The sequence below is a fragment of the Aptenodytes patagonicus genome, chromosome 1 (genome assembly GCF_965638725.1).
Source record: "Aptenodytes patagonicus chromosome 1, bAptPat1.pri.cur, whole genome shotgun sequence".
In the NCBI taxonomy this organism is placed as follows: domain Eukaryota; kingdom Metazoa; phylum Chordata; class Aves; order Sphenisciformes; family Spheniscidae; genus Aptenodytes; species Aptenodytes patagonicus.
The window spans coordinates 57,080,146-57,092,383 of record NC_134949.1 but is presented as its reverse complement, the minus strand read 5'-3'; the positions used below and the strand labels follow the sequence as shown (position 1 = coordinate 57,092,383).

General features: G+C 42.5%; 1 protein-coding gene across 1 annotated transcript in view; it reads left to right on the top strand.

Annotated features, from left to right (window-relative positions):
• EP300 (EP300 lysine acetyltransferase) overlaps positions 1-11,805 on the top strand; it is a 66,789-nt gene extending 54,984 nt beyond the window's left edge. Inside the window, exons 25-31 of the mRNA XM_076337206.1 lie at positions 295-441; positions 857-970; positions 2,703-2,868; positions 3,547-3,711; positions 5,790-5,951; positions 6,406-6,687; positions 8,002-11,805. Of these exons, the coding sequence (XP_076193321.1) occupies positions 295-441; positions 857-970; positions 2,703-2,868; positions 3,547-3,711; positions 5,790-5,951; positions 6,406-6,687; positions 8,002-10,245 (3,280 nt within the window). The 3' untranslated portion in view covers positions 10,246-11,805. The remainder of the gene's footprint in view (positions 1-294; positions 442-856; positions 971-2,702; positions 2,869-3,546; positions 3,712-5,789; positions 5,952-6,405; positions 6,688-8,001) is intronic.
• Positions 11,806-12,238: the final 433 nt, after the last annotated feature.

Sequence of the window (12,238 nt, the reverse complement as noted above, 5' to 3'; positions counted from 1 at the left end):
TTACTTACATGCTACTATTTTGAAAAAATACTGTTGTATTCAAAACCTCACCACTGACCAGTTCTTGATAAACAGATGTTACAGCAGCATATTAATTAGTTGTGATGAGTGTCGTCTTTTTCATAGTAAAAAGTGGATGCCTTGTATTTTGAGTAGTCTGTAAGCATTTAATTTCAAAATTGCACCAAAATTACACTTATAGTAGCCCTCATCATTGTTGCTTTTACCTAGTGACGCGTATTCTCTAGTATGTCAATGTATTTGGTATTCCTCTTTACCCTCTGTAATCTGCAGGTTTGTAGACAGCGGAGAGATGGCTGAGTCTTTCCCTTATCGAACAAAAGCGCTTTTTGCCTTTGAGGAGATTGATGGTGTAGACTTGTGCTTCTTTGGGATGCATGTACAGGAGTATGGCTCAGACTGTCCTCCACCCAATCAAAGGTGAGGAGCTGCATGAAAGTTTATTTTATTTTGGTACTGTCTCAGTTGGGTGAACCTTCTGAAGTTCTGTATAGAGCTTCAGTGTTGCATATGTGAAGACTCAGTGCTGTTAGCTTCTAGAAACAAAGTAGCTTCTGTAGGGAATATGTCAGTTAGTCGCTTCTTACTGGGGATGCTGGCTGGCAGACAGTGTTGCCTTTAAAGAATCAGTTGTCAGTATTCTCAAGGAAGGGATTGGATAGTTTTAGAGATGAGGCTAGGATATCAAAAGAAAGCTGAGTTTCTAGAGGTAAATAGGATCAGAGGCTTTGAAGATTGCTGTTGTATTGAATGCTTCAAATGTATAAAATAACATTAATAAACTTGTAGAACTACTTTGAAATCTCTGCTTCTCATCATGCCTTTTTTTTTTTAGGCGAGTGTATATATCATACCTTGACAGTGTTCATTTCTTCCGCCCTAAATGCTTGAGGACTGCTGTCTATCACGAAATACTAATTGGATATCTGGAATACGTCAAGAAACTAGGGTAAGTCTTTTCTAATGTTTTCTTCTGTGCAGTATTTGTGCTAGGTAGTTCTTATTGCAAATGAAATTACTACATCCTGTTGTGCAGAATATGGTGCCTAAATATCAGCTGATGATAGAATAACTTGGCAACAGCTGTGTATAGTTGAAAAAGAGAAAAGACAAAAAGGGATTGCAGGCTTTTCAGGAGAGACTTATGCTTCAGATATTTTTAGGTTTCCAAACTTATGTAAAACTTCCTTAAGTCTAAGTAGAAAAAGTGAGCCTTTTTTCTGCTGGGCTTGTTGATAGCAGAGTCCTTGTGTAATGCCACTGCTTTAATCGGGTCATTCCTTTGGGCTGGCAAGTAAGTTCCTACCCATGTTTATAAGGAGAAAGGTAAGTATATTGTCTGTACTGATTAACAGCTGTGTAAGGCCACTAAGAAATCTCTTATAGAATGAGTAGCTGAAATTGTGAGAAACTGAAAAGTTAGAAGAGAAAGAGGAGAGTATACTTGGGACAGCACAAAAGAGAACACAGAACTATTGAAGAAATGAGAAAGGTGGAAATTAAATGACTATATACTAACTGAAGTAGAAAACGCAGTGAAGTAAAAATCTATTGTCAAAGATATCTGGTGTAGCTTGGCAGAGAGTTATACATGAAGAAATTGTTAGGGACTGTTTAGAGTAGTTGCATGAGAAAAATTAGGGGAGTCAGAGTAGAGGTGGGTGGTACTGTCTTCAGTACCTCAGTGAGATGATATATTCCTTAGCACTTCAAAGGCATACATTAGACTTCTGCTTTTTTTTATTGTGTATTTTCTAACCTGTGAGTCTGTAAAATTGCTGCATAGAGCTCAGGCCTCAGTTTTACTTAATGCTGTTTTCTGTGCTAATGGGTAACATCGGGTTCCCATTTTGGGAAAACAATATTGGTCACGCAGTATCATATCTCCCTTCTCAGGCAGAAGGAATGACAACTGGCTGCAGTTCCCAGGGTTCGGGTAGGGTTCTGCAGAGCTGTTTCTCAACACAGCAAGGATGGTTATTTTTCTCTAACTCGAGATCTGATTATTCCTCCCACTGGAGTTCTTTTCAAAAACTAATAGAGAAGAACTGGGGATGAAGTGATCTTTGTGGTATTATATTCTCTGCAGCTGCTACTATTTGGATGTCATCTGTCTTCGTAGTGCTTAGATTGTACACCCAATAGCATAGGGGTTGACAGTGACTGTTTATTCCCAGATATAATTGTGAAACCTTTAAAAAGGATCCTCAAAGTTTAAAAAAAAAAAGAAGAGGATTTGCAGTAGAAAAGTGAATTGTGTATTTAAGTAAATCTGTTTTTAAAATGTTGCTAGGTAATGAATGACTGCACTGTCTCAAGGAAAAAGAATTCTGGCTTTTATTACTGGAATACCTAGTCCCCATCTTTCTCTTATTAGTTAATTGGGAGGTGGCAATTGCAGGTCTATATGAGGCTTTGCTTTTTATCTAGACTGGAAAACATGCACACTTTATATAAACTACTCTGCATATAGCGCTGAATTTTAAAAAAAATAATGAAAAGATGGTCATGCTGTCACATGAATGAAGCCGGAATGAACACTAGACTTGAAATCTTGGAGAGCTATAGTTGTCCATCTCGTAACACCAGCCAACTTTGTGGTGGCTCCATCTCGTGGCAGAGAGGAGAGCAAGCTCTAGTGTCAGAGCCCACATGTACTTTTTTTTGTCTAATGATGCTAGGTATACTACTGGACATATCTGGGCATGCCCACCTAGTGAAGGAGATGACTACATCTTCCATTGCCATCCTCCTGACCAAAAGATACCCAAACCCAAACGGCTGCAAGAGTGGTACAAAAAGATGCTGGACAAATCTGTGTCGGAGCGCATTGTCCATGATTACAAGGTTTGTTAAGTGTATGTTTGTATTGGGGGGGGGGGGGGCAGGTGTTGACCGGTATTGTCTTGGTTTCTTCCTTGCCTTATGCATTGTGCCCGATTCTTGGAGTTCACTGTATTAGTTTTAAGTGAAGTGAGCACTAAAAGTTTAGAGTTAAAATGTATCCTCTTCAAAGCATGTAGCTTCTGAAATCATTCTAGCAAGAGATTTGAAATGATTCCGTAGAACAGAGTAAATTCTTGAGGAATGCTGTAAAAGAGAGCAAATCTCATTTCATTAATACAAAGAAAATACATGGAATCTTTAGTCTTCCGGTGTTCAATAAAATTGCAGGGTTAAGCTGCTGATGCAGTTAGAAGTATGTAAAATCTTTGGAATTATCAGGACTTCAGCTAGCATTGACAATATAGTGATTATATTATCCCACTTGGTAAGTATGCATATTGAAGTCTAGCACATGGTAATGATTTATTTCTTCGGAGTGGGAATATTTGAAATGTATTTGCCGAACTGTCTGTAACTGATGCAGTGTAAATCTGCACTTATAATGTGCCCTCATAAAATGAACTGAAATATTAAGCTTTCCTTTGATCTGCTGGTGCCTTTTTTTATCACTTATTGAAAAGGTTGCCTTTATTTATGTGACTTGTAATAGTGGTAACCAAGTATTTTGCTCTCTTTCAGGATATATTTAAGCAGGCAACAGAAGATCGTCTAACAAGTGCAAAAGAGCTACCTTACTTCGAAGGGGATTTCTGGCCTAATGTTCTAGAGGAAAGCATTAAGGAACTAGAGCAAGAGGAAGAAGAACGGAAGAGAGAAGAAAACACTAGTAATGAAAGCACGGATGTAAGAATGCTTCTATTTCATGATCTAATGTAAAAGTTGTGATTGCCTATGACTATTTGAAGAAAAAAAAAAAGGGGGGGGGGGCTAGACACTTTGGTTAACTGGCTTTTTCACCTTCCTAGCTTCACTCCAATATAAATTTCAATTTTACATTTTATAAATTAGAGCTGTTAAAATACCACTAAGCTACATTTGTATGAGCAGTGGCTATTCATGTGGCTATAAACCTAACTAATTACCAAAGTCAATTAGATTGAAACAGCTGCTAGTTGAATATTTCGCTGCTGAAATCCAATTATTATCAATGTTCATGCTGCAACCTCAGCCTGACTTGGAAGCTTTTTTCCTTAAGCTTTAGCTTTTGGACAGTGGCTAACTTTTCTTTCTAATTTAGATGTTATAATACCAATCTTAGCAGAACATTCTGAGAAAGTAACAGCACTCTGATTTAGTAGTTTACTCAGTATAGGCTTTTTAGTAGAAAGCTTTAAGGCACTGAGGATCCGAAGCACAAAATACTGCTGAACTGTTGTTGGGCTACTTAAACTAGAGAAGTTTCTTGCTGGTATCTTGTGCAATTTTTTTTTGAAAACATGCAACAACTGTGCTTTTACATTCCACAAAAAAGGTATGCCTCTTAATTCAACAATAAAATTGAAAATGAACAGATGTGGAGTTTATGCATCTGCCCATCCTTGGATCTTCTGAGCTTTTATGGAAGAGGTGGTGAATCTAGGATAAAGTTAGTAGTTTTGCTCACACAGTAGTACTTGTTAGTTAACGCTGTTTAAGCACTGCTGCTTCATCACCTTATTAGATATTAGATTTTTGTTGGGGTTTAGAATTAATCTTTTTCCCTAAAAGACGTTTGGATCAAAAAAGTTACGTTTAACATTACAACTAGAATTTGTGGTTCTCCTGTGCTGCTCTTTGCAATACCTCCTTTCAAGGACTTTGAATAAACTAAGTGCAAGAGTAACCTGGGAATCGGGCAACTTGGTATCAAATTTGCATTAACTAACATCTTTCTTAGGTATTACTTAAGGGTTTGTTTTCCACTTGGCATAGCTGCAAGTTCCCATCTCTCTAATATACCAGAAACAAGTTGTGAGGAATCTGACCTGTGCTCTGTGTGTGAGGTTGGTCAACACCTAGTTGATCCTCCACAGCAGTTTGGCCCCAAAATCCTGCGGTGGGGGAAGCTTGCAGCATATTACTATTTAACCTTTATTATAAAAATAATTTCAACTCTTTATTGACCCCGTGTTTCACTTCTTGAAAGTGAGGCAATAATAAACTGTATTCTCAAATGAAGTGATATTCATGTTCACTGGAAATTTTCATCCTGACAAAGTTGTTACAAGCTTAGGAAAAATGCTTATTAGGTTAAGAATTGCTTTGATCCTTGCTCATCATACTCTGGTGTTTTGAGGGGTGCTCTGAGAAGCACAGAGAGGAATAAACTGTTCCTTGCGAATTGATTATAATTGAAATTAAGCTGACCCGTTTTGACTATTGCAAGATATGACAGGAGGAAGGTGCATACTAGAAATTGCACTACTAATGCCTTTTGGACTCAGAAGAACAGCTTCATATCAAAATCAGTTTAATGCAGTCTATTAAAAAATAAAAATAAATCTGTCAGAGCTGTAACAAACTAAATCGAGGTGAATTAAGTCTTTCTTACCTCTGGTTAGTGCAGTATCAGTTGTACTTTTCAGTTATTTTTAGTTTTGAATTGCATTGAGAAGCCATCTGCTGAACCTCTTTGTGATTATCCAAGAGGTTCTTCAGTGTTCAACTATAGCAGACAAACGGGTTTCAGTATGTAACGTTTCCCTTGCACCTCATGAGCATTTATGCTTTTAATATTTTTAGAACTATGTATTGCTGATCTTGGTATCTTCTGGAGTGATTCTAATGGAACTAATTTAATGTTTCAGGGGACCCTGGTAAGTGTCTTCGAGTAAATTATTGTGAAGTGTGTTTTGTCTTGCAGTTATAGAAGATGTGAAAGTAATAAATGCTGATGTGGTGTAACTTAGATATCTGACATAAAATACCTTTAAAATTAATAGGTGAGCAAGGGAGACAGCAAAAATGCCAAAAAGAAGAACAATAAGAAGACAAGTAAGAACAAGAGCAGCTTGAGTCGTGGCAATAAGAAAAAGCCTGGCATGCCCAATGTGTCCAATGACCTCTCCCAAAAGCTGTATGCCACTATGGAGAAGCACAAGGAGGTAAGAGCTGATAGAATGAGAAATATGTATTTTACTTAAGTAGAGAGGTGTACAAAGCTTTGATACTTCAGACAGAGTTGTGCCCTCTAAATTATACATGTTTGGCTGGAGAATTGAGTGGCACACCAGACAAGTACCAGTAAGTCCAGGTGCTCTTTGCTGCGAGGGCAGTGGTGATAAATACAACGGTGCTCATACAGAACTTCCTAACAGTCTAGACTGTCACAACAGTTTTACTGTTACTGTTCAGTCCATTGTTCCTTACCTAATCTTCTGAAGAAGGTGAATCTGCAGGGCACCCAGAGGTTTGAAATTTCCCAGTCCTTGCAAGCACACCACCCTGGCGCCACATCATTCAAGTGTTAGTTGGTCCTGGAATTGTACACTCCGTGTAATAAGTTCGGTGACCAAAACATCTTGATAAGTGCTGGCATTAAGTCTTTTCACTTTTCAGGTCTTCTTTGTCATCCGTCTCATTGCTGGCCCTGCAGCCAACTCCCTGCCCCCCATCGCTGAGCCTGACCCACTCATTCCGTGTGACCTGATGGATGGGCGTGATGCTTTCCTAACCCTTGCTAGAGACAAGCACCTGGAGTTCTCCTCACTACGACGGGCTCAGTGGTCAACCATGTGCATGCTGGTGGAACTGCACACCCAGAGCCAAGACCGCTTTGTTTACACCTGCAACGAGTGCAAGCATCATGTGGAGACCAGATGGCACTGCACTGTTTGTGAGGTATGCTTGGTGAAGTTTTCCCTACTTGTGTCCCTGTGTCTCTGTGCCCAGAATGCTCTTTACCTGAACTAATTTCTCAGTATTAACTGATGGAAAAAGATCTGTACAGCTCATCCCCTGGCAGTTCAGAAAGAAAGGAGAGGAAATGTTTTCCATAACAAGCGATTCTATTAATCCGCTACTTGGTGTGATTTTTGTCTTCTACTTTCAAGCTGTGGAGAACTGAAATAGAATTGTATTTCCTGTAGTTCATTTAAGGTGCTGCTGCTTAAGCAGTTGGGAACTGTAGCAATTGCTTGAGCCGTAATGGTAGGATCAGCTGACTTTTCTGAAGAGCAATGTATCCTTTCTTGTTCCAAAGTCAGAAGTGTTGTGCTGCAGTATTTCTGTATATAGGGCGCTCCGTTGGTTTACTGGCATAGAGGTTTTGCTTTGCTAGAAGTCAGATTCCTATACTCGGGTGACTCTTCCACTACCCTGTTGTATCTCTGTAGAATGCTGCAAACAGCATTTTTGTCTTCAGAAGTGTTTGCAATATCAGTGTGTTTGAAGATCAAGTCTGGTGCTCTGGGTCAATGATGAGCCCTCCAGAAGCTGGACTAACCTTGAGTCTGGCTTGTAACTTAATTTTTTAGCCTGCTGGAAGTAAATGACTTGTCTCGGATTCAGTTCTGCAAAGCTCTGATTAAAATTTTATGGTCCTATTTCCTCATACGTACCAGAAAATAAATTCTAAATTTCCTGTAGATTAATGAATCCTGAGGACCTGGATCAATTATTGAGCCTGAACTCTTGCGCTGTTGCTTTCACAGAATGTAAATGCTGTTCTATTCTTCTGCCCAGTACACTCTGCTGTTTAACTCGCCCGAAAACTGAAAATGCAGCTTTCATTCTCCTTTCCGTTTTGAAAATTGGTACCTCTCCTGCCACTCTTGCCCTCTTCTTTTGAAGCAGCAGCAGATGGGCAGCTGTTTTTTCCTTGCCTTTTTCTTCTCCTTTCTTACCAGAAGAGAAAGGGATTTTTCTGGCCCAGCTGAATAACGTGTGACTTACTAGCTCGGAGCAAACTTGTTTTTCAAGCTCTATGTGTTTGTGTAGATTTCGGACACCCTTGTGCCCATGCACTTTCCCTGGCTATAACTTGGATTTATTCCTTCAGTAGTACCTCAACATGGTGTGAAAGATTGAATTTTCCCTAGAGCAACAATTTGCCTGGGACAGACTGGGAGTAATTTGTTGAGGTGGCATGACATCATTTATTTATTGTATGGAGTTTCAGGAACACTGATAACTTTTTCTTCGTTGTTTTTCCAGGATTATGACCTGTGCATCACCTGCTATAACACTAAAAACCATGACCACAAGATGGAAAAATTAGGCCTTGGTCTAGATGATGAGAGCAACAACCAGCAGACTGCAACCACCCAGAGCCCTGGTGACTCCCGCCGCTTGAGCATTCAGCGCTGTATCCAGTCTCTGGTCCATGCCTGCCAGTGTCGTAATGCCAACTGCTCACTGCCATCCTGTCAGAAGATGAAACGGGTTGTCCAACACACCAAAGGCTGCAAACGCAAAACCAATGGAGGGTGCCCCATCTGCAAGCAACTCATTGCTCTCTGCTGCTACCATGCAAAGCACTGCCAGGAGAACAAGTGCCCAGTGCCCTTCTGCCTCAACATTAAACACAAGCTCCGTCAACAGCAACTTCAGCACCGCCTGCAACAGGCGCAGATGCTCCGAAGGAGGATGGCAAGTATGCAGCGGACCGGTGTGGTAGGCCAGCAGCAAGGATTACCCTCGCCGACGCCAGCCACCCCAACAACTCCAACGGGCCAGCAGCCCCCGACACCGCAAACCCCACAACCCCAGCCTCCGCCCCAGCCTGCCTCGCAGCCTCAACCTGCACCTCCCAACAGTATGCCACCCTACACCATGCCAAGAACTCAGCCCCCCAGCGCTGTGTCCCAGGGCAAGGCAGGTGGCCAGGTGACTCCTCCAACTCCACCCCAGCCACCTCAACCACCAGTTCAGGGTCCTCCTCCAGCAGCAGTGGAAATGGCCATGCAGATCCAGCGGGCAGCAGAGACCCAGCGTCAGATGGCACAGGTTCAGATCTTCCAAAGGCCAATTCAGCACCAGATGCCCCAGATGCCACCTATGGGAATGAACCCTCCACAGTTAGGCAGAGGTCCTGGTGGTCATATAGATCAAGGAATGGGGCCAGCAGGAATCCAGCAGCAGCCACCGTGGGTGCAGGGGGGCTTACCCCAAGCTCAGCTGCAGCCAGGAATGCAGAGGCCATCCATGATGTCAGTAGCCCAGCCAGGTCAGCCAATGAATATGGCACCTCAGCCAGGGATGGGTCAGGTACCTGGCACTGCTCAGCCCAAACAACCACCTCTGCCCCAGGCGGCCTTACAAAACCTACTGCGGACTCTCAGGTCTCCCAGCTCACCCATGCAGCAGCAGCAGGTGCTTAACATCCTTCACTCCAATCCTCAGCTGCTGGCTGCTTTCATCAAGCAGCGGGCTGCCAAGTATGCGGGGTCCCAGAACCCCCAGGGGATGACGGGTCAGCCTGGCATCCCCCAGGGTCAGCCAGGTCTCCAGCCGCAGCAGGCCATGCAAGGGCAGCAAGGAGGGGTGCACCCCAACCCAGCCATGCAGAACATGAATCCCATGCAAGCGGGAGTGCAGAGGCCCAGCATGCCCCAGCAGCAGCCGCAGCAGCAGCCGCAGCAGGCCATGGCTGGGATGAATCCTCAGGCGCAGCAGATGAATATGAATCACTCGGGGATGGCTCCCCAGTTCCGAGACCTCCTGATGAGACGGCACCAGATGATTGAGCAGCAGCGCCACCAGCAGCAACAGCAGCAGCAGGGAGCAGGACCAGCACTGGGGCCGGGGATGGCCAACCACAACCAGTTTCAGCAGCCCCAGGGTGTCGGGTATCCCCAACAGCAGCAGCAGCAGCAACAGCAGCAGCGAATGCAGCATCACATGCAGCAGATGCAGCAAGGAAACATGGGACAAATAAGCCAGCTTCCACAGGCGATGAGTGCAGAGACAGGAGCCAGTTTGCAGCAGGCTTTCCAGCAGAGGCTACTTCAGCAGCAGATGGGGTCCCCAGCTCAGCCCAATCCTATGAGCCCCCAACAGCACATGCTCCCTAACCAGGCCCAGTCCCCGCACCTACAGGGCCAGCAGCTCCCTTCATCGCTCACCAATCAAGTGCGTTCTCCGCAGCCTGTACCCTCACCACGGCCCCAGTCCCAGCCCCCCCATTCCAGCCCATCCCCTCGGATGCAACCTCAGCCTTCTCCACACCACGTCTCCCCGCAGACCAGCTCCCCACATCCAGGACTGGTAGCTGCCCAGGCTAACCCCATGGATCAAGGGCACTTTGCCAGCCCGGACCAGAGTGCAATGCTTTCCCAGCTTGCTAGCAATCCTGGCATGGCAGGCCTCCATGGTACAAGCGCCACGGAACTGGGGCTCAGCTCCGAGAACTCAGACTTGAATTCAAACCTTTCACAGAGTACACTAGACATACACTAGACATATTGTAGCATTTTGGGAGCAAAAAAACAATAAAAAAAAGAAAAGAAAAAAACTTATTTTCTCAAGACTTTTTGTACTGAAGACAAATTTTTTTGAATCTTTCTTAGCTAAAACAACATTTTTCCCTGGAACACATCTGAACTCTGCAGCAGTAGTTTGTGGTTTTAAAAACAAACCAACAACGAACCTGAGGGACAGTAGAGTACAAAGAATATATTTTTGTTATGGCTGGAATCATAACCAGTCCTTTTTCTTGGTTTTTTTTTCCTCGTGTGTGTTGGGGAGGTCGGGGAAGAGGGTGGTCTTTTGGCTCTTCACCAAAGGATGCCCTACTCGTGCCTCCAATAGGTTTTATTTTTTTTTTAAATTAATGAAAATATGTAATATTGATAGTTATTATTTACTGAGGCAGATGGTAAACATTTTCCCTATTCTGGTTTTTCTTCATGTCACTGCAAAAAAACAACAAAAACAAACAAATAACCACAGGAGAACCTTTTCCTAAAACCGGAGGACAAAAGGGGTTAATGTTGCTTTAAAAATACATTACATATATAAATATATATATATAAAAATAAATACCAATCTTTTCCTCTTTGGTTGGAAATATGTCAATTCTTTGAAAAATGTAAAAATATTAAATAACTCAGCCCCCTCCTGAAGTCTACTTTTGTCCTCCAAGAATTTTCTATACAAGAGTCTGAGCTTAAAAAAAAAAACTTCAAGTATTAAAATAATTTGTACATGTAGAGAGAAGACAACATTTTTGCAAATACACAGGGGCAGCTGCCAAATGGATGTAGTATATATATTGTGGTTTCTGTTTTCTTGAAAGAATTTTTTTTGTTATTTTTACATCTAACAAAGGAAAAAAATAAAAAAGAGGGTAAGAAACGATTCCAAGGGGATGATTTTAACCTGAGAAAAAGTCCCTGGGGTTTCTTCTTTATGCTTGCTTTCTCTCTCCCATGCCCCTTTCCCCACCCTCTTCCACTTTCTGTAAAACTTGAAAATAGAAAGCAAAAAACCCTCAAATGTTGTAAATCATGCAATTAAAGTTGATTACTTATAAATATGAACTTTCGATCACTGTATAGACTGTTAAAAATTGATTTCTTATTACCTATTGTTAAATAAACTGTGTGAGACAGACAGCCTGTTTTTAATGTTTCCCTTCTCTCCCACATGTGTTGCTTGTTCTTAAAATGGTGGGGGTAGCAGAATATATGCTACTTCATTCAAATGTTCGCTATTTAGACGTCGGAGAGCTATTTAATGTATATGACTGTTTTAAAATGCAAATCTCTAATAAGGGACATGGAGTAATAATTAGTCTTCTAAATGGACACTTTTGGTACAACTCTGCATTCGTGTTTGTTCCTGGCATGTATCTTACCAAAGAAACGAGGTCTGACCTCAACAGTTGTGCCAGTCAGCTGTACCCCACCCTGCTCACACAGCCTGGGAGCAGCTGATCTTCAAAGGACCTGTTTTGCATTTTGAAATGAGAACTATTGTTTGGATATGTGATATTAAAAGATCCTATTTCACTTGGAATATATTGTACACCTTTTGGCACCAAAGCGTGAGCATGAGGTAAGCTTGTGTGGATGTCCCATAGACACTGCACCAAGACGGCACGTGGGTGCCCTGTCACCCCGTGTTGCACCTGGTGATCTGCCAGACGTAGGGCCTCTGTGTGGTCGGTTGCTGTATATTATATATATATTTTGGGGATTTCCTGAACAGAAATGCTTCAACTGTGGAGCGCATGTGTAGTAAACCCAGTTGTGTGCTGCCTGTAGCTGTGTGCACATGGAGTTAATCCCATCATATATGAACGTGTTGCGTGCTGGTTGGGCACCATGTATGCAGCTGGTCCATTGAGGACTTCCCAAAATACAGCCTTACTCTGTGTGTGTATCTACAGTGCTGGCTGCCCAGGGAATTAATACACCTGGAAGACCTGGATGTGAGCAGAGCACATCAT